This window comes from Rhinopithecus roxellana, chromosome 5, assembly GCF_007565055.1.
Source record: "Rhinopithecus roxellana isolate Shanxi Qingling chromosome 5, ASM756505v1, whole genome shotgun sequence".
Classification (NCBI taxonomy): Eukaryota; Metazoa; Chordata; class Mammalia; order Primates; family Cercopithecidae; genus Rhinopithecus; species Rhinopithecus roxellana.
Genome location: NC_044553.1, coordinates 112,264,224 through 112,292,066, shown reverse-complemented (window position 1 = coordinate 112,292,066; position 27,843 = coordinate 112,264,224). Strand labels below are relative to the sequence as shown.

Below are 27,843 nucleotides of genomic sequence, written 5' to 3'. Positions count from 1 at the left end.
TTGGAACACGTCCTGGGTCCAGGGTAAAACCCCTCATGGCCTTTGAAACCTGTCTAGACTTGCCAGCTCCTTGCTTCTAGCACTCCCATTATCTCAAGTAGCCAAATGTTTCAAAGAAGAATGCTAAACCGTCACAGTTGTAGTTCATTCGCTTCATACATCACTTCCTTTCAAACCCCACATCCTCACCACCTGTTTCTTTGATCATCAATAAATAGCATGGGCTCCCAGAGCTCAGGGCCTTCCCAGCCTCCATACTAGGGTTGGCCCCCTGGTCCCACTTTCTCTTTTGCCTTTCCTCATTTCTTTGACTTCGTTGCCCCCACGGCCTGGTGTTGGGTCCGATCACCCCAACAAATTTTCATTAAGGAACAAGCCAAACATAATCTAAAGTTAAGAGCAGTATAACCTCCAGGTACCATCACCTTGCCTCGACAATTATCAACTTATGGCCAATATTGTTTTAACTAATTTCTACCCACCCCTAAACTATAAGGACTTAAAAAAAATACCAGTGTTATATCTAAAATACTTAACAATTACTTAATAGCATTAAATACATGAAGCCTCTTTCTGAGTGTGTTGGCGCCTCTCCTACAGCGCCCATCCAGCCCGGTGGTCCCAACCCCCTGCGGGAGCTGCACACGCTCCGGAAGCCAGGGACAGAGATTGGGTCCCTCTCCTTCCTGGCGATGGTGACAGCACCTGTTCGGATCTGGTTGTGTGCCGCCGTCCGGAGCGCCCAGCCCGGCAGAGAAGTAGCCCGCCCAGCGCTGGGGACTCGGACGGGGGGAGCCCCTTCCCCTACCGCACGTACGCCCAGCCCCGCCCCACGCACGCCCTCGCCTGGCGCAGCTTCACTCCTGTCCTCCCGCAGGTCCGAGGGCGCCGGAAACTCAGTGGCGGCGAAGCAGAGAGGAGCCCTCCGCGTCTCCGCCCGTAGGGCTCGGGGTCTGGGGTCTGCGCTGGAGCCTCGCGGGCAGAGGCCGTAGCTGCGCCCGCCGCGCCCTCTCCCGACCGTCCGGGTCCGCGGCCAGCCCGGCCACCAGCCATGGGCTCTCGCCCGCTGTCGCCGCCGCGGCTGCTGCTGCTGCTGTCTCTGCTGCCAGGTAAGCTCACGGGCGTTAGGGCTCCGGAGGAACGGGCGCCCGAGAGGAGGCGCGGGATCCGGAGGGGCTGCCGGTGAGAGCACTGCGCGGGCGAGCGGAGAAGGCTGGCGCCGTAGCGGGGGACTCGGAACCCGCGCAAACTCGCTCCAGCCCGGCGGCGACTTGGGTGGGGTGGCTTTTTCCCTTTCGGCTCGCCCCCTACCTCTAGCCACCACCAAACCTGGGAGTCACCGAGTGGGCGCTGGTAGGCGCGGGGTAATGAGGAGGTCGAGACTGGGTCCTTCGTCTTGGGCGCAGGAGTTGGGGATTCGCGTCCCAGCACTGCCCGTCGCCCTGCCCCGCGCACGAGCTCCCAAACTGGCACGCCCAAGCCACCCGCTCCACCGTCTGCACCCCGCCCACCTCCTCATTTGACGGATAGATAGGGAAACTGTATCCAGAGGTGGCTAAAGACTTGGCCAAGGCCACCTGGGGGAAAGAAGAGTCGCTTGGGGACTGGGGCTGGAGCCGGCGCGCCAGCCTCTCCTCCAGTCCTAGCCCCCAGCGCTCCTGGCCGCGTCGCTGTGGGACCCTCCACCGGGAGAGTGCCTCCCGTCTTCCTCCCGCTCTCCAGAGGAGCCTGCTGGGGGAAGCCGGTCCTGGCCCGCCGCTGGGAGGCTCTTGGGTGCCTGGGAGGGCTGGTGGATAGCGAGGGTCGGGGACCGGGCAGGGCTGCAGGGAATTCCCGGCGGGCCCGGGCGGGAGGTCTGTTGTGCGACTGTGCGCTCAGAGCGCTTTCTGCCCTCGGTGCCGAGGCCTCTACTATTCAGAACGGCCATACACTCTCAGCCGACCTCCTGCCTGGGACCCTCCTTTCACTCTGCGGAAGGGGAGGGGGGAGCAGGAAAAATCCCATTTCAAGACCTGACGAAGTTGGATTCAACTTCCCAGAGGATTCCCCTCCCGCCTCCCCAAGCTGCCCCCGGATCTGTACGTGGGAATCAGAAAACAGCTGACCCCCGTATGCCTCACCTGTACTGGGGTGTGGCTTAGGAACAAAGAGGGGTGCCCAAGGGTTGCAGAGAGGTCAGAGTCTTTGATCAGTATGTGAAGACAGCATCAACAAGAGCTGGGGGTCACACGAGATCACGGGAGCCACATAGTGCCTTGGCTTCTAAAAGGGTTGGTAGCCAAACCCCTACAGGGTGAAAGGCAGGAGAGGCCCAGATCTGGGTTGCGTTCTCCCAGAGGCTGGGAGACAGAAGACCTGGGCCTGGGTGACCGTGGGTGGCCCTGCCCCTGGGGGTGGACTGGCCATCTTTCCATAGTGGAAGCAGCAAGCTGCTGTATCTAGGCAGACAGCATTTGCACCACACCCCTGCCTTGCAGTAACAACCCAGGAAAGGATTGCGAATAGTTCTTGAGCTCTTAGCACAGCACCAAGCTGTGCACTTCCTTCACAAAAACCCTTTGAGGTGGATACGTTTATAATCCTTATTTTGACTGGTAAAGACACTGAGGTTCAGAGAGGTTAAGCCACTTGCCTAAGCTCACACAGCTCACAAGTGATTTGTCAGGATTTGCACCAGATCTGTCCAACTCCAGAACCCAGGCTTGCAACCACTGTGCTTCTCACTGAATGTGTGTGGCCTGGTAGAATCCTGCCCATCTTGGGCCTCAGTTTCCCATTCTGTAACCCACTGGGTAAGACTAGCCTGAAAGTCTAGGGTTCCACAGAATCCCTCCACAGGTGGAGGGGATGCTGTAGATGGGTGATGTTTCTGGTGGGCTGGGCGGGGGAGGTTAACTAATGATTTCCCCGGGACTGACAGGGCTGCTTCCCCCAGTGGCCAGGGCCTCAGAGGCCGAGCACCGTCTATTTGAGCGGCTGTTTGAAGATTACAATGAGATCATCCGGCCTGTGGCCAACGTGTCCGACCCAGTCATCATCCATTTCGAGGTGTCCATGTCTCAGCTGGTGAAGGTGGTGAGTGCTGGAGCCACGAGCCGTGGCCATGGGGACCGGGGCTTCTGAAGGAGCCTTTCCCAGAGTGAGCCTTGTTTATATAATTCTCCTGTCTACTTTAATCCCTCTTTCTAGGATGAAGTAAACCAGATCATGGAGACCAACCTGTGGCTCAAGCAAGTAAGTGACCACACCCTAGGCACTGCTGCCCCCTGGTGGTAACTGCTTTATTTGCTTCAGATGACCAGGCTTCATTTACTTCTGGAGAACCCAGATTGGACTGACTATCTCTTCTAAGGCTTGAGGTCATATGCACTGCCCAACAGTCCTCCTGGAAGGACTGTAGGGCCCAACCCCTCAAATCCCAGTTGGACAGGTTGCAGCCTGGTGAAAGACATTCTTCATGTTCAAACAACAGAACAGTATGAACCTGAGATTGAAGCCCTGTCCCCAAACCCTAGGGTGGTGCCTGAGACACCTCCTTCTCTCCTTGCTAAAAACTCAATTTTTTTTCCAGACAGGATCTCGCTGTGTCACCGGGGCTGGAGTGCTGTGGTGCAATCTCAGCTCACTGCAATCTCCACCAGCAGGGTTCAAGCAATTCTCCTGCCTCAGCTTCCCAAGTAGCTGGGACCACAGGCATGCACCACCACGTCCGGCTAATTTTTGTATTTTTTATAGAGACAGGGTTTCGCCATGTTGCCCAGGCTGGTCTCGAATGCCTGAGCTCAAGCAATCCACCCACCTCGGCCTCACAAAGTGCTGGGGTTACATGCATGAGCCACTGCACCCAGCCCAGAAACTCATTCTTAAGTCAGAATCAGATGCTGCTGTTGTTGGTAGCATGGGAGTAGATTTTTCTGTTCACATTGAGGCCAAGAAATTGGCTTCCACATGTCCTCCCCAGGGAGGCTTTGTCCAGACTTGCCAGGAGACATAATGGCCCATTGGCCTGCTGGTGACCCTTCTGCCAGCCTTGCCAGCTGAGCACTCAGCACACACAGCCTTTATCCCCAGGAGGCTGGAAAGCCAGATGGGCACAGTGCCCCACCCAGTACTTGATGCACACGTTCCCTCTGTGGCCGCAGCCTCACCCCTCTCTCCTCTGGTGCTCAGGACTCAGACCTCCCAGCCTCTGGACCCAGACACTTCCTGGGCCCTGCGGGGGTCATGGCTTCTTCCCCCAGAACCTTTCAGAGGCCAGCCTTGCTTAACCTTGGGGTGAAAGAGAGTCTGTATTGGAAAACACCCCTGGAGAACCATTCAGGGGCTGTAAACAGCAGGCACATGGACCTGGACATGGTGCAGGAAGTCCAGGAGGCTCCGCCTGGCACTAGAAGTGACCAGAGAAAGCACCAGTGGACGCTGTTTGGTTGATGAGGGGCTGGGCTTGCTCACGGTTATGTGGGCAGTGGCTTCCGTAGTGCCAGGAGGCGGCCTGCAGATCCAGCCCTGTGCTCTCTCCCCACTGCACCCACAGGAGAAGTTGGACTATGTGATCATGGCATGGATGTGGCTCTGTCACATGCAGCAGGGGTAAAGACTCACCAAGATGGGTGGTGCCAAGAGAAGTAAAACCAGGCTGATTCTTTTACTGTCTCCTTCTCCCTCCCTGCTTCCTTCCCTGAGATCTGGAATGACTACAAGCTGAAGTGGAACCCCTCTGACTATGGTGGGGCAGAGTTCATGCGTGTTCCTGCACAGAAGATCTGGAAGCCAGACATTGTGCTGTATAACAAGTAAGGTGCTGGGGGGCCCATGCCCTCTCAGGGCTGTCAGCCTGGGCTCTGGGTTTTTGGCCCACTGTGCTTAAAACTTGGCCTTTTCCAAGAGGGCTTCATTCATCTGTTTATTCCACAGGTACATATTCAGCAACTGCTGTATACCAGGGACCAGAGATGTTGGAAAGCCGTGGATAGCAACAGTTTGCTGAATGGCTTCAAAACAGGCATGGGTGGGTGGAGGATTGCATCAGGGAAAGCTTCGGGGAAGAATTGGCATTTGAAGTGAGTCCTGAAGATTGTGCAGGATCTCAGGACATGGAGCAGACGAGGGCCTCGGGAGGCAGGAGAGTATGTCATGGGCAGCCAAGGTGACCTCATTGGCTGGACTGTGGGACATAAGGATGGAAAGATCCATGGGCCAAGGACCAACCCATGTGTGGAGGGGGAAGGCTCAGATGCCGGGGGCACCTGGAATGTAGCATCTGTTAGCAGCTCTGTGCAAACAGACAGGAATGGAGTAAATGGTCCCTCCTCACCTTTTCTTTGAAAGAGAATGAGAGTGTTGGAGATCATAGCTGGGTGGGCCCTGCCTGGCTAATTTTTGTATTTTTTAGTAGAGATGGATTTTTGCCATGTTGGCCAGGCTGGTCTTGAACTCCTGACCTCAAGCAATCTGTCTGCCTTGGCCTCCCAAAGTGCTGGGATTACAGGCATGAGCCACCGTACTCAGCCCCGATGAGCTTTTTAAAAATACAGGTCTCGGCCAGCCATGGTGGCTCATGCCTATAATCCCAGCACTTTAGGAGGCTGAGGCAGGCAGATCATTGGAGGCCAGGAGTTCGAGACCAGCCTGGCCAACATATCAAAACCCCATTTCTACTAAAAATACAAAAAAAAAAAAAAAAAAAAAATTAGCCAGGCATGGTGGCGTGTGCCTGTAATCCCAGTTATTCCAGAGGCTGAAGCAGGAGAATTGCTTGAACCTGGGAGGTGGAGGCTGCAGTGAGCTGAGATCGCACCACTACAGCCTGGGTGACAGTGAGACTCCATCTCAAAACAAAAAAAAAAGGCCGGGCGCGGTGGCTCAAGCCTGTAATCCCAGCACTTTGGGAGGCCGAGACGGGCGGATCATGAGGTCAGGAGATCGAGACCATCCTGGCTAACACGGTGAAACCCCGTCTCTACTAAAAATACAAAAACTAGCCAGGCGAAGTGGCGGGCGCCTGTAGTCCCAACTACTCGGGAGGCTGAGGCAGGAGAATGGCGTGAACCCGGGAGGCAGAGCTTGCAGTGAGCTGAGATCCAGCCACTGCACTCCAGCCCCAGCGACAGAGTGAGACTCTGCCTCAAAAAAAAAAAAAAAAAAAAAAATACAGGTGCCTGCATTCAAAATATTTTCTTCTTTGTTCTTCACTGTCTTTTCTAAAGTTAATATGTATTACGTTATCAAAAAAATCTCTATACCTGTCCCCAGGTCCTGCCCTACAGAAACACTGAGTCAATGGCTCTGGGTAGGCCTAGGAATGGGTGTTTTCACAAAGCTGTTCTGGGGACTGTGTGACCAGCTTGTTTTGGGGATCCCTGATCTGGCCCATCCCTGACATTTCACAGATAAGGACTGAGGGCCAGAGTGGATGTGTGACACAGCCAGGCCTGGGGTGGTCTCAGCCATCCACTGTGGCTTTGGGGCCGCTGTGGGCAGTGGATGCAGGAGGCCGATGCTGTGATTGGGGGCTGAGCTGGACACCCCAGCCTGTCTCTGCCTGTGTCCCCAAACCCCTTCTCTACTCTCTCAGCAGCAAACCTGCCATCAGACAGTTACCCTGCTACACGGTATACCCTTCAGAACTCCTCCCACTGGGAAAAGGTCTGGGCCTTGGAGAAAGGATTGATGCTCCCCCAAGTATGTGAAGTGAGGTTCCCATGTACAGAGTAGCATGAGCTTTCTGGGCCCCGTGCTTCCAGCCCGTCTAGGTGGCTGCATCCAGGTCATAGTTGAGAAGGGTGAGTCTAGGACTAAAAAGACTTCCCTGGCTCCTGCCATACAGAGAAGCTGCTCTTGTGCCGGTCCTTCACAATGGGCTACTTCCAGTCTCCTCTGGATCCAGAATGCGCATCTTCCCACCAGTTTTGGGAGGCCTCTCCTCTTTCTCTCTTGTAAAGGTTCTTCCTCTGCCAGACTGGTCCTGCTCATCATGGCACCTCCAAAACCCCTCTCTTTTCTCTAAGTCCACTCAAAACTGATACTTTTCACATTTAAGCTCTTTCATTGGACTGACATAAATTTTAGTTGATATTTTACAGCATGCTCGTTCTGTAGGTATTGAAGAATATCATTTTTGTACCTGTGCTTTGGAGTTAAAATGTTTTAACATTTAAACATTTTACATTTACATTTAAACAATTTTCAGCAAAACACTTGATATAGAATTAGTCTATTCTGATTTTAACGCTAAAAATATGTCTAGGTTTTTATGCCATATTAGTACAAAATAATGTTTTCTTAGTAGTAGTGTTGATTTTACAGTTAGTGTCAGAACTAGAGAAGCTAGGTTTTATACTGAATCACACTTTCTGGACTCTGGCAAAAACAAAAGGGGGTCTTTACTCACTCCGAAGACAGTCCATGTTTTATTTACTATTTTCCCAAGGAAACACAGCACTTATAAATGTTTCTTCTATGTGATTTGTATTTGTAAACTGATCATCAAAGAACTGGGACACAATATAAACTTAACAGGCTTGCAGATTTTTTTTGTTGTTCACTGTGAGTTGTCATAGGAATCACATAGTTTAAATGCTCTTAAGGGAACTGGGCAGGGTGTAGAGAATTTTTGCTAAGCTAGAATTAAGAAAATGAGCAGAAAGTTTAATCTTTATGTTTTGGGTTTTATAACCATTTTCTTACTGGCAATCTTGAGTGAACAGCTGGAGTACTATAGGATATATGATTTTAGCAATAAGAGGCGTAGCAAAATGTTTCAAATTGGATGTGGAGAGGAGCAAATATCATAAGGAATTTCCTTGAAATCTGAAGCTGAAAATAACATTTAGAAAAAATCATCCAACTCATTTTCTCTTTCTTCTCCTAGTTAGAATTTCAGTTGCTCAGGATTGACCCTCTGTTAAGGATTTCTCTTCATTTTTTAACACAGTAGGAACATGTGTTTTCATATACCAAAATTTCTCCTATGATATTTTGTTTTCTAAAGTTCATTCCCTGATAGAATCCTCCAAGTGTTCATGGACACTGTATACTCTGTGTTCTGGCAAGTTCATAATTCATTGTAACCTTTTTAGAGAATACTTTTAGGTAACTTGGCTGGGTGTAAAATTATTGGCTCCTTTTTACCTTCCATGAAAATCTTTTTTTTTTTTTTTTTTTTTTTTTTTTTTTTTTTTTTTTGAGACAGAGTCTCGCTGTGTTGGACAGGCTGGAGTGCCTTGGCTCATTGTAATCTCTGCCTCCTGGGTTCCAGCTATTCTCCTGCCTCAGCCTCCTAAGTAGCTGGGATTACAGGTGTGTGCCACCATGCCCAGCTAATTTTTTGTATTTTTAGTAGAGACAGGGTTTCACCATGTTGGCCAGGCTGGTCTCAAACTCCTGACTTCAAGTGATCCGCCCACCTCAGCCTCCCAGAGTGCTGGGGTTACAGGTGTGAGCCACCATGCCTGGCCTACTTGTTCTTATGTTTCTTCTGGTTTTACATATTTATTTTTTTTGAGACAGAGTCTCGCTCTGTCACCCAGGCTGGAGTGCAGTGGCGTGATCTCGGCTCACTGCAAGCTCCACCTCCCAGGTTCACACCATTCCCCTGCGTCAGCCTCCCAAGTAGCTGGGACTAGAGGCGCCTGCCACCACATCTGGCTAATTTGTGTATGTGTATATATATGTGTGTGTGTATATATACACACACAAAATTAAGTGAAATTTATATACACACACACACACACACACACACACATATATATATATATATATATATTTTTTTTTTTTTTTGGAGACCCAGTCTCACTCTGTTGCCCAGACTGGAGTGCAGTGGCACAATCTCAGCTCACTGCAAGCTCTGCCTCCCAGGATCACGCCATTCTCCTGCCTCAGCCTCTCAAGTAGCTGGGACTACAGGCACCCACCACCACGCCTGGCTAATGTTTTTCATATTTTTAATAGAGATGGGGTTTCACCATGTTAGCCAGGTTGATCTCAATCTCTTGACCTCGTGATCCACCCACCTCAGTCTCCCAAAGTGCTGGGATTACAGGCATGAGCCACTGCACCTGGCCTCTTCTGGTTTTATTTCTAGAATGATTTTTTTCTTTTTCCTAATTCTTTCCTAAATTCTACTAATTCTTTATACATTCTGTTTAACCAAATTATCCCTTGTCTTTTCTGATGTCTGTTGTTGTTTCACAGTTTCTAAAAATTTCTTAGTTTCTTTTCACTTAATTTGTAATATCAGATTATCATCAGCTTCATCTGCTTGGTGACTCTGTTTTTGTAGTTGCTGTTAATCTGCGTGTGTGTTAATTCAGTTACTTTTTTTTTGTATTTTTCTTTTCTTTTTTTTTTTTTTTTTGAGACATAGTTTTTTTGCTCTTGTCACCTAGGCCAGAGTGTAATGGCATGATCTTGGCTCACTGCAACTTCTGCCTCCTGGATTCAAGCAATTCTTCTGCCTCAGCCTCCCGAGTAGCTGGGACTACAGGCGCCTGCCACCACGCCCAGCTAAAATTTTTTTTTTGTATTTTCGGTAGAGACGGGGTTTCACCATGTTGGCCAGGCTGATCTCGAACTGCTGACCTCAGGTGATCCGCGTGCCTCAGCCTCCCAAAGTGCTGGGATTATAGGCATGAGCTGCTGCACCCAGTTTGTGTTTTTCTTACAGTATGTTTTCATAAGGCTCTGTTGCTCTTGTTTAAATAGATGGCCTTGCTGTACTTCTAGGGCAAGTTGCTGGAGGGAATAGGAGAAGACAGGTAGTGTCCTTGAGGTAACACTTGTCTCTCTGCATGGACACCTCCAAGTCTCCACAGTCGTGACACCACAGCCATGACATGCCATGACACCACACCACATGCCACAGTCACGGCACCTCCATGAGCTGCTGTCTCTGGATGCTGACTTCAGTTTCTGAACCTTCTTTCTCTTCTCAACCCCACTTTTTACCCCACTGAGTTTGGATCCTACCATAAGCTGCTTTTTCTCTGAGTGGTTCTCTGTCCTTCTGACAGGGAGGTTTTGGGAGGCATTTCTGACATCCTCAAGAGCCCACGCCAGCCGACTGACCTCTGCAGACCCTAAGTGGGTTCCCGTGGGGTATGTTTTGTTGTTCTTGCCCACAAATCGGAACCTGTGGAGCCCTCTCTGCTCCATTGTTCCTCTTACCGAGGATTCAGTGCAGAGTGGGGTCCTCGTCTTTTGAGGGGCAGCCACTTCTTGGAGATTTCTGTGTCTGGCACTTTTAGGATCTTAGGACATGAGAACCCATCTTTCTTTTCCCCCGGCTGCCTCTACCCAGCAGCTAATCGCATGGGGGTCCCACAGGTCCTGCTGGTGGTGGTGGTCTGACCCCCACACTCTCATATCCTGAGGTGCTGCGTAACCTAACTTTGTTGACGATGTGATCAGAAGGTTTGTTATTTTTCTGTCATCCTAGTTGCCCTATTTTTCTGAAGAAATTTAGAGAGATTTTAAAAACCCATGCCATCATGATCGTTCTCATAGCCCTCACCACCCCACCCCACTTCTGTTCTAAAATATCTGTATGATAGTTTAGATATCTACAGATATTTGGCTGATCATTTGCACCCATACTACCTTTTCTTTCTTAATTGCCTCACATGGTTTGGCAGTACCCCTCCCCACCTCTGCTGTCCCTTGCTGCCAGCCATCTCTGGGTGTGATGTTTATTGATTGTTTGATTGATTGATTGATTGAGACAGAATCTCACTCTGTCATCCAGGCTGGAGTGCAGTGGTGCCATCTCAGCTCACTGCAACTTCCACCTTCTGGGTTCAAGCAATTATCCTACCTCAGCCTCTCGAGTAGCTGGGATTACAGGTGTGCACCACCACACCCAGCTAATTTTCATATTTTCAGTAGAGACGGGGTTTCATCATGTTGACCAGGCTGGTCTCAAAACTCCTGACCTCAGGTGATCCGCCCACCTCGGCCTCCCAAAGTATTAGGATCACAGGCGTGAGCCACCGCGCCCAGCTTTCATTTACTTTTTGGTCATTCGTTAGGTGAACAAATATTTACTGAGTGCCCTTTATGAGCCTGGTGCTGTGCCAGACCCCAGTCTCCAGCTGGGTCTGCATGTTCTGTCTCCTCCTAGCAGAGATATAACTGTTTACACTGCCCCAGGCAGCACACAGTCCTTCTGATCTGGGCAGACACACCCCAGGGGTGCCGTGGGCAGCAGCAGCAGTGACCAGGATCCCCAGATATGAGCCATCAGCCCAGCTCAGCTCACCTCTGCCATAAACTCACTGGGGTCTCCAGCAAATCATTCCTGTCCTTTGACCCTCAGTTTTCTCGTCAGCAAAATGAAGCCTTTGGACTAGAGCAGGGGCTAGCGAATGTTTTCTCTAAAGGGCCAGAGAATAAATATTTTAGGCGTTGTGGGTCGTACGTATAGTCACGATCACAGCTATTCATCTCTGCCCTTGGAACTCAAAAGTAGCCACAGATAATAGACCATGAAAGGCAGTGGCACTAGTCCCCCCAGATTTTATTTACAGAAATAGGACTGCAGCTTGCCAACCCCTGGTCCAGACCTTGGGCTCTGACGCTCCCTTGCTGCTTTGACATTTTGTTGATCCAGGATCCAGGATTCTGATCACAGAATCCAGGATTCTGTGAGGAATTGGTTCAGGAGGCCTCTCCTTCCCAAGGGTCTTTTCAACCTTCTGCTTAGCCCAGCCCTCTCCAGGGCCCCTCAGTGCTGAACATGGGCTGAGTCCACTTGGAGACTGTGTGGATATTCACCTCCACCCCCACCCTCCTACCTCTCCCTTTTTTCTGCAGTCAGAAGCAGTAATACTCTTGTAGGGAATTAAGGGCATGGTGGGAGTGAAGTGGGGGCAAAGGATGTATAAACTCAGCAGGGCACCTTTGGGGGCAAACCAGCCAACCAGAGGAAAGACAGGCAGTGGCTTTGGCATTTAACCTTCATGGGTAATGATTATCCTCCTCAGCCGAGACCCAGGAGAAACTAACAAGGAAGAAGGACACGCACCAGAACATTCCCCTTCTGTTTTCACAGGTTCTCATCCAATTACAGCAGCACAAAGATATCCCTAAATGTTTAGGTTTTTCAGCTTTTTGTTTACAAGGCAAAGGAGTGTGGCAGTTGCTCCCTTTGAAGGATGTAAATGCCTTCACAAGGCTAAGAAACTTAACAGGGCTGATCTGAGGAATTTTTAAGAACCTTCCTGGGCAAGGCCATTGTGGAAGCAACCGCCCTTGCTCTCAGATGGACCATCTGGCCATCATGGATGGAATGCCCAATGCAAGACTCAACAGGGATCATCAGCTGATTTTCTGTCGAACAAACCAACAAGACTATTCCTAGAAAAATGTACATTTCTAAGGCCAGGCAGTGGCTCAAGCCTGTATTCTCAGCACTTTGGGAGGCCAAGGTGGGTGGATCACTTGAGGTCAGGAGTTTGAGACCAGCCCAGCCAACATGGCAAAACTCCATCCCTACTAAAAATACAAAAAGTGGCACATGCCTGTAATTCTAGCTACTCAGGAGGCTGAGGCAGGAGACTCACTTGAACCCTGGGAGACAGAGATTATAGTGAGCTACTGCATGCTAGCCTGCTCAAAAAAAAAAAAGAAAAACATATTTCTGTGTGAAAATAAAGTCAGGATGTACATAGTGAAAAGGAAGGGAGAAGAAACATGGGGAGAAAATGGGGACAGATAGGGACACAAAAAGTGAAGAAATCTGTTATGCTGAATTCAAAAGACAAGGAAGCGAAAACATGATTATTATAAAACAGTACTGGGAAGAATGGGGGTGGGGAGGGTACAGGGAATGGTCGAATCAGGATCCAGAGATAGGGTTTGGAAATAAACCCATCTGATGAGGTTCTGTTTAATGGGGGTGGACTCCCCTGTGTGGTCTGTGCGGCTCCTTCCAGCTCCACAGTCAGGTTTCACACACACATTAGGCTCCCGGTGCAGACTGAATGAGAGGGCCAAGCCTCAGGGACCCTGGGTGGCAAATAATCCCAAAGGCTGCTTCAGCACCTGGCTCCAGGAGGATGACCTTCCTCCCATTTCTTTAATTAAAGGGGGAACAATCCAGGCATTTGGGAGTCTATCAGTTTGGGACCTGTGTTGTGGGATGAACTGGTGGCATGCCCTGGGGGGTGTTCAACATCTCAGATTGTTGTTGGGGAGGGATCTTGGGCCTCAGTATCCCCATTGGTAAATGGGGCTGGGAATCGGGTGACTTTATGGCACTTTCAGCTCTCATCTTCCACTGCCTTCCAAATCATTACTGTGAGAAGCTGGTCGAGATGACCACTATATGACCAAGTGTTAATGACCATGTGTTACTATGCCCCCCATCTGTCTTTGCAGTGCTGTTGGGGATTTCCAGGTGGATGACAAGACCAAAGCCTTACTCAAGTACACTGGGGAGGTGACTTGGATACCTCCTGCCATCTTTAAGAGCTCCTGCAAAATTGACGTTACCTACTTCCCGTTTGATTACCAAAACTGCACCATGAAGTTCGGTTCCTGGTCCTACGACAAGGCGAAAATCGATCTGGTCCTGATCGGCTCCTCCATGAACCTCAAGGACTACTGGGAGAGCGGCGAGTGGGCCATCATCAAAGCCCCGGGCTACAAACATGACATCAAGTACAACTGCTGCGAGGAGATCTACCCCGACATCACCTACTCGCTGTATATCCGGCGCCTGCCCTTGTTCTACACCATCAACCTCATCATCCCCTGCCTGCTCATTTCCTTCCTCACTGTGCTCGTCTTCTACCTGCCCTCCGACTGCGGCGAGAAGGTGACCCTGTGCATTTCTGTCCTCCTCTCCCTGACAGTGTTTCTTCTGGTGATCACCGAGACCATCCCTTCCACCTCACTAGTCATCCCCCTGATCGGAGAATACCTCCTGTTCACCATGATTTTCGTAACCCTGTCCATCGTCATCACTGTCTTCGTGCTCAACGTGCACTACAGAACCCCGACGACACACACAATGCCCTCATGGGTGAAGACCGTATTCTTGAACCTGCTCCCCAGGGTCATGTTCATGACCAGGCCAACAAGCAACGAGGGCAACGCTCAGAAGCCGAGGCCCCTCTATGGTGCCGAGCTCTCAAATCTGAATTGCTTCAGCCGTGCAGAGTCCAAAGGCTGCAAGGAGGGCTACTCCTGCCAGGACAGGATGTGTGGTTACTGCCACCACCGCAGGATAAAAATCTCCAATTTCAGTGCTAACCTCACGAGAAGCTCTAGTTCTGAATCTGTTGATGCTGTGCTGTCCCTCTCTGCTTTGTCACCAGAAATCAAAGAAGCCATCCAAAGTGTCAAGTATATTGCTGAAAATATGAAAGCACAAAATGAAGCCAAAGAGGTAAGGATATGGCTCTTACTACATTGATCATTCATTCATTCAACAAACATTTATGGATTCCTTGTGGGGCAAGGCATAGGGTAGGGGTTAAGAAATTACACTCTGGAGTCAGTGGCCTGTGTTAAGACCAGTTATATGTCCTTGGGTATGTTACCTCACCTCTCGGAGCATGTTTTCTCATCTGTAAAGTGGGATGATCAAGCATGTAGTATGTGGTACCCAGAAGCTAGCCACTAGGCTGCCAGCAGGCTGGACCGTGAAAACACCTGATGCCAATAGAGTAGATTAGGATGTAGGCTGGAAAAGGGCATGGAGCCAGATGATCTCCGGTTGGTATTGGTTAACTGAGGTTATATTTTTATTTTTACTTTATTTTTAATTATTTTTTTGAGACAGGGTCCTGCTCTGTCGCCCAGGCTGGAGTGCAGTGGCTCAATCTTGGCTCACTGCAACTTCTGCCTCCTGGCTCAAGCGATTCTCCCATCTCAGTTTCCTGAGTAGCTTGAACTGCAGGTGCCCTGCCATCATGCCCTAATTTTTTACTTTGTTTGTTTGTTTGTTTGTTTGTTTTTGAGACAAAGTCTCGCTCTGTCACCCAGGCTGGAGTGCAGTGGTGTAATCTCGGCTCACTGCAAGCTCTGCCTCCCGGGTTCATGCCATTCTTCTGCCTCAGCCTCCCCAGCAGCTGGGACTACAGGCACCTGCCACCACACCTGGCTAAATTTTTGTATTTTTAGTAGAGATGGGGTTTCACCGTGTTAGCCAGGATGGTCCCAATCTCCTGACCTTGTGATCCACCCGCCTCGGCCTGGGAGTACAGGTGTGAGCCACCGCGCCCGGCAATTTTTTACATTTTTTTGTAGCAATGGGGTTTTGCCATGTTGTCCAGGCTGGTTTCAGACTCCTCGACTCAAACGATCTGCTCACCTCAGTCTCCCAAAATGCTGGGACTACAGGCGTGAGCCACTGCACCTGGCCTTTATTTTTACTTTCTAATTATATATGTGTTCTCATTGAGGAAGAATTTATGTGGAGTAAAGTGCACACCTCTTCAGTGTACATCTCAATGAATTTTTACATCATGTATAGAACCATGTAACCAAGATCCAGGTAAAGATATAGAACACTCCCAGTGCCCCAGAAAGTTCCCCAATGCCCTTGCCAGTCAGTGTCTCCTTCCCTGCTTGATACACACCATCCTGGTTTAGGCGCAGTGGCTCACACCTGTAATCCTAGCACTTTAGGCAGCTGAGGCAGGTGGATGGCTTGAGATCAGGAGTTTGAGACCAGCCTGGGAAACATAGCGAAACCCTGTCTCTAACAGAAATACAAAAATTAGCCAGGCATGGTGGCATGTGCCTGTTGTCCCAGCTACTCAGGAGGCTGAGGTGAGAGGATCACTGGAGCCCAGGAAGTCTAGGCTGCAATGAGCCATGATCATGCCACTGCACTCCAGCCTGGGTGACAGAGTGAAGTCCTTTCTTAAATTAATTAATTAATTTTTAAAAAATAACCATTATACTGATTTATTTGATAATTGATTCATTTTACCTTTTTTTTTTTTTTTGAGATGGAGTCTTGCTCTGTCACCCAGGCTGAAGTGCAGTGGTATAATCTCTGCTCACTGCAAGCAACCTCTGCTTCCCAGGTTCAAGTGATTCACATGCCTCAGCCTCCAGAGTGGCTGGGACTACAGGTGCCTGCCTGCTACTATGCCTGGCTAATTTTTTGTATTTTTAGTAGAGACGGGATTTCGCCATGTTGGCCAGACTTGTCTCAAACTCCCGACCTCAGGTAATCCACCTGCCTTGGCCTCCCAAAGTGCTGGGATTACAGGTGTAAGCCACCATGCCCGGCCAGTTTTACCTATTCTTGATTTTCATATAAATGGAATCACATAGTATAAACTCTTCCATGTCTGACTCCTCATTCAACATAATGTCTTTGAGGTTTATCTTTGTTGCTGTTTCTTTCTTATTAGTGTGTAATATTCCATAATATTACTATAATACTGCCTTCTGTTTATTTGTTTTACATTTGTTGGACATTTGGTTATTTCCAATTTGAGGCTATTGTGAATAAAACTGCTACAAACATTTATGTCTTTTGGTGAATGTATGCACTCATTTCTCCTGGATGTATATCTAGCAGTGGAATTGCTGGATCATTGGGGAGATGTCTTTAACTTCAGTGCATACTGTAAGGTTTCCAAAGTGATGAAATCATTTGACACTCCCCTAGCGATGTTTCAGCGTTCCATTTGCTTCACACCCTCGCTAACGTGTGTGATGTGGCATTTTACTGCAGATTTAATTAGCATTTTCTCATTGAGTAATTATTAGGGCTCTTTGTCATATACTTATTGGTCATTTGGATATCTTCTTTAGTGAAGTATCTATTCACATTCTTTTGCCCGTTTTTTTGAGATGGGGCATTGCTATGTTGCCCTAGCTGGTCTCAAACTCCTGGGCTCAAACGATTCTCCTGCATCAGCCTCCCAAGTTGCATGCCGGGACTACAGATGCTACCACACCCAGTTCTTGCCCATTTTTAAATTTGTATTATTATTATTATTTTAGATGGAATGCAATGGTGTGATCTCAGTTCACTGCAACCTCTGCCTCCTTGGTTCAAGTGATTCGCCTGCCTCAGCCTCCCAAGTAGCTGGGGTTACAGGCATATGCCACCACACCTAGCCAATTTCGTATTTTTAGCAGAGGCAGGGTTTCACTATGTTGGTCAGGCTGGTCTCGAACTCCTTACCTCAGATGATCCACTCACCTCGGCCTCCCAAAGTGCTGGGGTTATTACAGACATGAGCCACCATGCCCAGCCCATTTTTTAATTGAGTGAACTTAGTTCTGTTTTCTCCAAAAATCTTATGCTTGAACTTAAGAACTGGGAACTTATGTCAAGTAATAAGAATAGGAAAGACTTACTGTAAATAATGTCATGTGCCTGGTCATTCCATGACTGTATACCACCAAGGTTACCAGGATCACACTTAATGACTTTATGAGAAGTTCTGCTTTAAAATGAAGTGGATCTGCCTTAAGTTGTTTATCAGCAAAGAGGTAATTACCAGATAACTTCATCTCTTGACCCACTGTAGGTAATTAATATTGATAAGGTATGTCTGGAGCCTCTTTTATTCAGCTGTGAGTGGAATACCAAAGTGGATGGGACAGGAGGGAGACAGCCACAGTTGCCCTCATCCCCTCACCCCCCCCCCCCCACCCATCTGAGCAACTATGAGTATGTCTTGTGACCATAATGGTGCAAAACCTCCAGCTGATCCCAGTAATTTAGCTGAAGAGTCAGGCACTCCTTTAAATTCAGTTGAAGCAGTTGTTGGACACCATGAGTAATTACAAGTGAACAAATGAACAGGGCCGGGCGCAGTGGCTCATGCCTGTAATCCCAGCACTTTGGGACGCCGAGGCGGGTGGATCACCTGAGGTTGGGAGTTTGAGACCAGCCTGAACAACACGGAGAAACCCCATCTTTACTAAAAATACAAAATTAGCTGGGCATAGTGGCACATGCTTGTAATCCCAGCTACTTGGGAGGCTGAGGCAGGAGAATCACTTGAACCCAGGAGGCAGAGGTTGCAGTGAGCCAAGATGGAGCGCCATTGTACTCCAGCCTGGGCAACAAGAGCAAAACTCCATATCAAAAAAAAAAAAAAAGGCCGGGCGCAGTGGCCCAAGCCTGTAATCCCAGCACTTTGGGAGGCCAAGACGGGCGGATCACGAGGTCAGGCGATCGAGACCATCCTGGCTAACATGGTGAAACCCCGTCTCTACTAAAAAAAATACAAAAAACTAGCCGGGCAAGGTGTCGGGTGCCTGTAGTCTCAGTGACTCGGGAGGCTGAGGCAGGAGAATGGTGTAAACCTGGGAGGCGGAGCTTGCAGCGAGCTGAGATCCAGCCACTGCACTCCAGCCTGGGCAACAGAGCAAGACTCCATCTCAAAAAAAAATAGTAAATGATCAGTGAAAATCTATTTGTCTAATACTGATAACTTTTGTAGACATCTTCTATCCTTTACCCACTTTTAAAATAATTATTTCTTTACTAAAGGTCGAGATCTAAGTACCCATACTCTAGCTTTTGTCAGGCTATTAGAAATTACTTTTATTCTAAAACTTATTTATTAGATACCATACAAGGTATTAGAGTTTTAGAAGGGCCTAAGGCATGGAGACAGACATATAAAAAACTTATAATTAAAAGGGAGGTCACAAACTTAAATATAAGGCAGGTAGATTGGTGAAATGGCCTAAATGCAGTGGTAGGGAGTGGTGGGGTCTGTGGCAAACTAGTGGCACATGGTCCGTCTCAAGAGGCAGCCACTGCTCACCTCTGGTCATGTCTCCACATGGGCTTGTGAGCCCATTATTGCTAGATCTTCCTGTTTTTTTCAGAGAAGGCAGAAATCTGGCCAGCAAGCCACCAGATTGTCTATGAGAAAGTAGCGAGTGTTAGAGTAAACGTGCCAAGTCAGTGCTCGGAGGAGAAAGTCGAGCTGTCTGAAGGATTCCTTCTTTCCCTGAGTGACTGACACTCTGCTATTTACACAGAATTTTTCAGAGATATTTTAATTTCCTACATCTCTGGCTCCAGCTTGGCTGGTTTTAACTGTCCTTGGTTCTAAGGAGCCTAGACTGAAGCCTAGGCTGTTTTCCCAGAGCCATCTCCTGAGGGTGCTGCGAGCCTGTGAATGCCGATCCCTGGACACATTCACTGGCTCCTAAGGTAGGGGAAGTGTCCAGCCTTCCTTGGCTGTTCTTTTTTAAGAAATTGTTCACACCAAGAAGCAGCTTCTGTGTTCCTTCTTGAATCTCCGCCTGGTTCAGCCTGCCTGTCTCCATTCCTGCCTCCACTATATCCATCAGGGTGACCCAGACGTCCTACAAGGTGTCCACCTCTGCCCCCCAGGCCTTCAGCAGCCGCTCCTACACAAGTGGGCCCAGTGCCCACATCAGCTCTTCGAGTTTTTCCCATGGGCAGCAGCAGTTTCCGGGGTGGCCTGGGCGGAGGCTGTGGCGGGACCAGCGGTATGGGAGGCATCAGTGCTGTCACGGTCAACTTCTTCTTGTGAAGAAGATCAAGACCATGGGAAGCTGGTATCCAAGTCCTCTGACACCCTGCTGAAGTGAACAGCCACAGCAGCCCCTCCCAGCCTGCCCTTCCTGTGGCTGCCCCAGAGCCTGGGAGGGAGGCCCATGTGCAGGGGGGCACAGGGAACGGAAGACCCACCTGAGGCTTCCCCCAGCCCTCAGCCCACCCATGGGGGAGTTCACCGCCTGGACACCCCTCTTGCCCATGCCTCCAGCTACAAAACAATTCAATTGCTGTTTATTTTCCCCAAAAAATAAAACCTCAGCTAGCTCTGCCCAAAAAAAAAAAAAAAAAAAAAGTTCACATTGGTCATCCCCATAGGCTCATACTTGGTCTTATTAGTAAGGAATTTAATTAGCAATAATACTCTAATTTTAGAGTTAGGACTGGGATTGGATTATCAAATTAGAAAACTAGTTAGGGAGCTGGTTGGTGGTAGCAGAGAAGCACTCTTTGTTGAGAGTTGTTTTGATGGCTGATCCCTCAGTGACTGGCACACTGTAGGATTTGCTTTCTAGATCTTAGAGGGGCCACCGATCCCAGCCAGGATCCTGGTTTTTTTTTTTTAATTTTTGAGACAGAGTCTCACTCTGCCAGATTGCAGTGGCATGATCTCCATTCACGGCTATCTCCACCTCCTGGGCTTAAGTGATTCTCCTGCCTCAGCCTCCTGAGTAGCTGGGACCATAGACACAAGCCACCATGCCTGGCTACTTTTTGTATTTTTAGTAGAGACAGGGTTTCACCATGTTGGCCAGGCTGGTCTCAAACTCCTAACCTCAAGTGATCGCCCTCCTCGGCCTACCAAAGTGTTGGGATTATGGACGTGAGCAACCCAGCTATGATATTTTGAGCTGATAATTCTGAGACTTTTTTTTTCTATTTGGTAGAGAAAGATATAGGTATAGATATAATTTCATTCATTCCAGTTGGAGCCTGGCCTTTGATCAATTGTTTATTAATTTGCATGTGTTGTAATTACTGCTTTATCAGGATTACATTTGTTATGTCACATTTTCTATTTACTCTTTTTTTGATATCGAACAGGTAATGTGCCACGTGTGTTTTATATTTATTCTCCTGTAGCTATTCCTAACTGATTTAAACCCATCCCCCAGTTCCCTTTCCATCTCGATCAGTCTCTTATATGTCTCAATATCTGTATCTTACACCCATCCACTCTCCTTCCCCTCTTACCTTCCCATAGAATAAAGGGAACTGCCTTTAGCCACCCCAGTTATTCCTAGTTCTGGATTTTTATGAATGTACATTTTCATTTTTGCCGTTCCTTTTTTTAGTCTACAATGAACTTTGCCAAGTTTACTTATCCTTCACATACATTGTATGGTGTCCCCCTGGATTTATTTCTCTTCTTTAAAAAAAAAAAAAATTCTTTGAAACAGTGTCTTGCTCTGTCTCCTACGCTGGAGTGCAGTGGCACGATCACGGCTCACTACAGCCTCAACCTCCTGGGTTCAAGTGATCCTCCCACCTCAGCCTTCCACATGGCTGGGACTACAGGTGGACGCCACCATGTCTGGCTAATTTTTTAATTTTTTGTAGAGATGGGATCTCACTATATTGCCCAGGCTGGTCTTGAACTCCTGTGATCAAGTGATCCTCCTGCCTCAGACTTCCAAAGTGCTGGGATTATAGGTGTGAGCCACCATGCTCAGCCAATTCCTTCTCTTACAGGCGTGCCTTCTCAAGAGTGTTTAAGGGTAAACCTTCTGGGGCCTGGCAGGCTAAAAAATTTATTATAGCCTCACTTTAAAGAGGGAGTTTAGCTGGCTACAAAACTCTTCAGCTAAGGTTGGATACTTCAGCTAGGGTTGAAATTCTCTTCCGTAAATACTTAAATATTGCTCCACGGTCTTTTTCGCCTGTGTCACTTTTGAAAATCTCAGCACTTTGGGAGGCCGATCATCTAAGATCAGGAGTTCGAGACCTGCCTGGCCAACATGGTGAAACCTCATCTCAACTAAAAATAAAAAATTTAGCTGGGCATGATGGTGGGCACCTGTAATCCCAACTACTCGGGAGGCTGAGGCAGGAGAATCACTTGAATCTGGGAGGTGGAGGTTGCAGTGAGCCAAGATTGTGCCATTGCACTCCCAGGTGATAAGACCAAGACTCTGTCTCAAAAAAAAAAGTTTTAAGTGAGTCTGCGTGTTGGTCCTTTGTGAATACTGGATTCTGCCTAGGAGCTATTAGAATTTGTAGAGAATGTGTCTGGGTAGGGTCTCTCCTACTCTGGTTGGCACTGGTTATAAGCCATTTCATTCTGAAGTTGCTGTCTTTAATTCTGAGAGATTCCAGCTTCTGATTTCTGTAAAGACTCCTTCCCACCCCTTCCTTTTCTCTTTTCCTGAGCTCCTGTTGCAGCGACATGTCGGTGTCCAGCCTCCCCATCTCTTATGCTGTATGCTTCCCATCTCGTCATTACTTCTGGCTGCTCCCAAGAGCTTTCCATAGTCTCTCCTCCCACCTCTCTGCTTCTTTCCTGGGTGGCATCTATCCTGCCAGTTACCCCATCCCCTGAGTTCTTGATTGTAACTTTTCTATTTCTCACACCTGTTATTTCCACTTGGTTCTTCTGTAACACTGCAGGTTCTTTAGTTTCCAATGGTCCCTTATCTCATGTTTATTTTAAATCTATAAATTTTCTTTCAAATAATTGAGTTGGTATATTTGGGGCCTGTAAACTCACTTTTCCTGGGGGTGTCAGTCATCCTTTCTGAATTGTGTTTGGGAAGGGGCTAAAATCCAGGCTTTCAGAATTCTGAGGGTCCACACAGCCACAAACTCTGCTAGATCACCTTTCAAGGTCATCCCCTCCAGATGACCTTCTCCCTCAAAGAATGTCTCATTATCTCCCTGACTCTGATCTCCTCTAAGTACCTCCTGCTGGACTGAAGCTGTTTAGTCCTTGATGTGTGGAACTTCAGTCTTAGCTGAAGAGTTTTGTATCCAGCTACTCTCTCTGAAGTGAGGCAATGGCCAGGCACAGTGGCTCACACCTGTAATCCCAGCACTTTGCAAGGCCAAAGCAGGAAGATTGCTTGAGGCCAGGAGCTAGAGACCAGCCTGGGCAACATAATGAGACCTCATCTCTTAAAAGATAATAAATAATAAAAGGGGATGGGCACCGTGGCTCATGCCTGTAATCCTAGCACTTTGGGAGGCTGAGATGGGTAGATCACTTGAGCCCAGGAGTTCAAGACCAGCCTGAGCAACATGGGGAAAACCTATCTCTACCAAAATAAATAAATAAATAAAAGTGAGGCTGCAATAAAATTTTTAGCCTTCTCTTTTTTTTTTTTTTTTTTTTTTTGAGGTCTTGTTCTGTCATCCACTTTGGAGTGTAGTGGAGCCATCGTAGCTCACTGTAGCCTCTAAATCTTAAGCTCAAGCAATCCTCCAACCTCAGCCTCCCAAATGCTAATTTTTTTTTTTAATTTGAAGAGGTGGGGGGTCTCACTGTGTTGCCCAGGCTGGTCTTGAACTCCTGGACTAAAGCATTTCTCCTGCCTTCGCCTCCCAAAGTGCTAGGATTAAAGGTGTGATCCACCACACCTGGCCTTTTGAGCCCTTAGAAGAACATTTATCCATAAACATTCTTGAGAAGGCATGCCAATAAGAAGAGAAACAAATCCAGGGGGCTACAAGGGGGAGGAGGAAAGCCTCGGGCTCTACCAGTCAATGGGCAGCTCAGTTCTCTGCACTTCCCTTCAGCCAGGCTCTGCTGGGCTTGCGAAGGGACCCCCCTGAACCTGCATCTCTGGGCTGGGAGTGGCAGGCTAAAGAGGCAAAGAGGCGAGAGAACAAAGAACTCTCCCTAGCCCTCCCCTCCACCAAGCCCCTCCCCCTGCCCAGGGCTGCCATCCCCAGTCCCTGGCCACACCTTCCCAGTTTCTGGGCCTTTAAAGTAGTCTTCTCTTGCTTCTGGGCCAGCTGTCAGTTTGGGCTAGTTCACCATTTTGCCTAACACTCATCTATCTGTGACTCATCAGAAAATAGCCAATATCAAGTGCTTTAAAGACTTTAGGAGTTAGATATAAGTCCAGCACAGTGACTCATGCCTGTAATCCAACACTTTGGGAGGCCAAGGAAGGAGGATCTCTTGAGCCCAGGAGTTCAAAACCATCCTGGGCCACGCAGGGAAACTCTGTCTCTATAAAAAAATTAAAAATCAGGCCAGGTGCAGTGACTCACGCTTGTAATCCCAGCACTTTGGGAGGCCAAGGCGGGCAGATCACCTGAGGTTGGGAGTTCAAGACCAGCCTGGCTAACATGGTGAAACTCCATCGCTACTAAAAATACAGTAAATTAGCCTGGGGGTGGTGGCATGAGCCTGTAATCTCAGCTACTCATCGGAGGCTGAGGCACGAGAATTGCTTGAACCTAAGAGGCAGAGGTTGCAGTGAGCCAAGATCACGACACTGCACTGCAGCCTAGGTGACAGGGTGAGACTCCATCTCAAAAAAAAATTGCAGGTGCAATCACACCTGCAATCCCAGCACTTTGGGAGGCTGGGGCAGGTGGATCACCTGAAGTTGGGAGTTTGAGACCAGCCTGGCCAACATGAAACCCCATCTCTACTAAAAGTACAAAAATTAGCTGGGCATGGTGGTGGGCACCTGTAATCCCAGCTACTCAGGAGGCTGAGGCAGGAGAATCACTTGAACCTGGGAGGCGGAGGTTGTAGTGAGCCGAGGTCATGCCACTGCACTGCAGCCTGGGCGACAAAAGCCTAGGCGTCTCAAAAAACAAAAAAAAGTCACCTGTGTGTAGTGACACACACCTGTAGTTCCAGCTACTTGGGAAGCTGAGTGCAGATTACTTGAGCCCAGGAAGCCGAGGCTGCAGTAAGCCATCATCGTACCCCTGCACTCCAGCCTGGGCAACAAAGCAAGACCCCATCTCAAAAAAAAAAAAAAAAGATAAAAAATTTCTGTCCAGCCAGCTCTTTTTGCACCACTATTTATATTCATGTGTAAGATCCAAGTGTCATCTTTCTTCATGAGGCTTAAGTAAGGGTCATTTTATAAATCAGCATTAGTATCACTAGGCTCTATTCATTAAGGACTCTTCTGAAACAACCTTCTGAGGGAGGTACTGTTCTTATCCCCATTTTACAGATGAGGAAAATGAGGCTAAGAGCGGTCATGGAATTTACCCAGATTCTCACAGCTCGAAAGGAGCAGAGCTGGGATTCTAATCAGTTTGTCTCCAAGTCTCTGCTTTTCCACCCCTCTGGCCTCCTAGAGCCTTAGGACGTGGCCGGTAGGGGGTGGGTAGGAATCTCACATCTCAAGGTGTACCTGAAGCACACACAAACCAGTCTTAGGAATTCAAATAAAGTACCTTATGGCAAATATGGCATCATAATTCTAATTTTACCTATGACAGTAGTGTCACCAAGAGGACACATTTACTCAGGCTCACAATGGTGATGTAAAATCTTCGTCTCCCAGTGCCATTTCAGTATACCTAAATTAATAAATTACATGCTGCCTCTTTATTTTGATTATTGCTTTAAAATCAGCTGACTCCTGGGTTCTCTCTCTCAATTCAATTATGGCTTCTTTGCTTTTTGAATTGTCTAGGAGTATAATTACCCTACAAATTTCCTTCCTATTTCAAGCCCAAATTGAAGCTGTATGATATATAATTGGTCTTGCTTTTTCTCCCATCTTTTACTTTATTGTCAGCAATTATTTCTGATGTTCAACCTGCTCTCCAACTGCACAGTATTCCGTGATACTTTGGCCTTACACTAAAAATGACTTTTGATCAGCTGGGCATCGTGGAGAGAGGGCAGTGGGGAGGGAAAGGGTGATGAGGATGGACTTGCCCTGATGTGTGTTCTCATTTTTGGAACAGATGTTAAAAGGAAATTTATTTTTTGAGACAGGGTCTCGCTCTGTTACCCAGGCTGGAGTGCAGTGGTGCAATCTTGGCTCACTACAACCTCCGCCTCCTGGGTTCAAGAAATTCTAATGCCTCAGCCTCCCAAGTAGCTGGGATTACAGGCATGCACCACCACTCCTGGCCATTTTTTTTATTTTTTGTAGAGACAGGGTTTCACCATGTTGGCCAGGCTTGTCTCAAACTCCTGACCTCAGGTGGTCTCAGCCTCCCAAAGTGCTGGGATTAAAGGCGTGAGCCACTGCACCCAGCCAGAAATTTATATCTAAAACTGGATAAGGAGTACTTTGAAGCACTGGTAGATTATGTTGGACTGTATTAGGCATTCTAACCAAGGCCCAGAATCCTTCCGTGGAAGTCCAAACTGGTTTCACTAACTTTATAAAATTGGAATTCAATTTAGAAAAACTAGGTTATGCATATATTAGGAAACTTCTGATTTGAAACAGATCTAACATGACAAATCTTTTACACCTGTTTCTCTCCTGCATCAAGAGAAACTTAAGAATGGTAGCTTTCCTCAGACTACATCAATTAGGAAAAAAAAAGGGCTTCTTGCATATTAGAGACAAAATGGCTTCTACTGCAATGTATTTATTAAATCTTCAGTATTGAAAATGTATTAATTTTGCCTTTCCCTCCGTGTTTTTTTTCTCTTTTGTCATTTTGTTTTGCAGATTCAAGATGATTGGAAGTATGTTGCCATGGTGATTGATCGTATTTTTCTGTGGGTTTTCACCCTGGTGTGCATTCTAGGGACGGCAGGATTGTTTCTGCAACCCCTGATGGCCAGGGAAGATGCATAGGCACTAAGCTGTGTGCCTGCCTGGGAGACTTCCTCGTGTCAGGGCAGGAGGAGGCTGCTTCTTAGTAGGAACGTACTTTCTGTTATCAAGCTACCAGCTTTGTGTTTGGCATTTCGAGGTTTACTTATTTTCCAGTTATCTTGGTTTTTGTCAAAAAAAAGAATCATGCAAAAAAAAGTAGAATATTTATTATGGATAAATGAACATTTAGCCTTTTTGGTATGGTAAAGAGATGTCAAAATGTGATTCTTCTATGTAATTAGTGTGCTGTGCTATGGAATATACATGTAAAAATGTTTCCTTTTAAGACAAAACTGGATAGGAAAATGCTGTTGAGAAATATGGAAAGTCATTCAGTTCAGTATCACTACAGATGTCCCAGTGGTTTTTCTTATTTAGCCCATAATCTCTTTGCAGGTTTATACTAATTCAGCAATCTCCTACTGTTACCCATTTCTTACCACGCATTTCTCATTCTTTACTGGGTCTAAAGGGCTGTGCCTCCATTTCAGAGAGCTTCAACTAATTCTCTTGCATAATTCTAAATTATACCATGAGAAATCATGCTTAGTTATTCATTGTTAATAAACTGTCTTAGTACACCATAAACTGGGTGGATTATAAACAACAGAAATTTATTTCTCAGTTTTGAAGGCGGTCCAAGGTCAAGGCACCAGCAAATCTGGTGTCTGGTGAGGGTCCTCTTCCTCAAACGGTGCCTTCTAGCTGTTTCCTCACATGACTGAAGGGACTAGCTACCTCTGTGGGATCTATTTTATAAGGGCACTAACCCCATTCATGAGAGCAGAGCCCCCATGGCCTAATCAGCTCTCCAAGGCCCCCTCCTTCTAAGACAATCACACTGGGATTAGGTTTCAACATATGAATTTGGGGAGGACACATTCCGACCATAGCATGAACCTTTAGAACAGGGTTTCTCAGCCTTAGCACTATGGACATTTTGGGCTGGATAGGTATGTGTTGGGACAGAGTGGGGGTATCCTATGCATTGTAGGATCTTTAGCAGTACCCTGGGCTCGACTCACTAGATACCAATGACATACCCTGCTTCTTCACCAGTTACAATAACCAAGAATGTCTCCATTGTTAAATGTCCCCTTAGGAGCAAAACTGCCCCTGGTTGAGAAACATTGCTTTAGACAAATTGTTAAGAAAGAGTATCATGTACTACACTTCTGAATCTTAACGTGATCATCACTGACGGATGATTCAGAGACTGTTTGAATCTTGTCTCACTAGCTGTTTTTCCTATGCAAAAATAAAATGGACAGAATTGCAGCCTGCTGTGACTCATGTTTCAGTAAGTCAAAAGAAAGATGTCAACAAAATTTATTTATATATAAAAATCGTAAGTAACAGTAATGGCAGTATAAGAGAGATCAGGGATGTATACAAGCTAAGGTAGCTAACAGGCAGTTTAAATTCATCACACCAGGCTTTCACTCATTAAATGGCATTAAACACCTGCCTACAATTAAATGCAAATTAGACAGGGTCTCTCTCTTCCAAAGAGCATTAGCTTGAACTTAGATAGGTTACTTATTATAAATAAATGAGGTATTTGTGATCTCAACA

General features: G+C 47.6%; 1 protein-coding gene across 2 annotated transcripts; it reads left to right on the top strand.

Annotated features, from left to right (window-relative positions):
* The first annotated feature begins 578 nt into the window (after positions 1 to 578).
* Positions 579 to 27,843, top strand: CHRNA3 (cholinergic receptor nicotinic alpha 3 subunit). Of its 2 annotated transcripts, none has more exons than XM_010383145.2 (6): positions 579 to 1,109; positions 2,936 to 3,075; positions 3,190 to 3,234; positions 4,684 to 4,793; positions 13,375 to 14,386; positions 26,119 to 27,546. In XM_010383145.2, the coding sequence occupies exons 1-6, from the start codon at positions 1,052 to 1,054 to the stop codon at positions 26,245 to 26,247; spliced, it is 1,494 nt and encodes a 497-aa protein (XP_010381447.1). In that variant the 5' UTR covers positions 579 to 1,051; the 3' UTR covers positions 26,248 to 27,546. The 2 variants fall into 2 exon arrangements, with proteins under 2 accessions (XP_010381447.1, XP_030787455.1); XM_030931595.1 differs by having other exon boundaries at positions 917 to 1,109; positions 2,921 to 3,075; positions 26,119 to 27,843.

What these genes read in the sequence shown, in the direction of transcription:
- CHRNA3 (XM_030931595.1), top strand. Translation starts at nt 1,052, where the DNA reads ATGGGCTCTCGCCCGCTGTCGCCGCCGCGGCTGCTGCTGCTGCTGTCT. An exon ending in TGTCTCAGCTGGTGAAGGTG is followed by an intron (nt 3,076 to 3,189) that starts GTGAGTGCTGGA and finishes CCCTCTTTCTAG; the next exon opens with GATGAAGTAAACCAGATCAT. An exon ending in CACAAAATGAAGCCAAAGAG is followed by an intron (nt 14,387 to 26,118) that starts GTAAGGATATGG and finishes TTTGTTTTGCAG; the next exon opens with ATTCAAGATGATTGGAAGTA.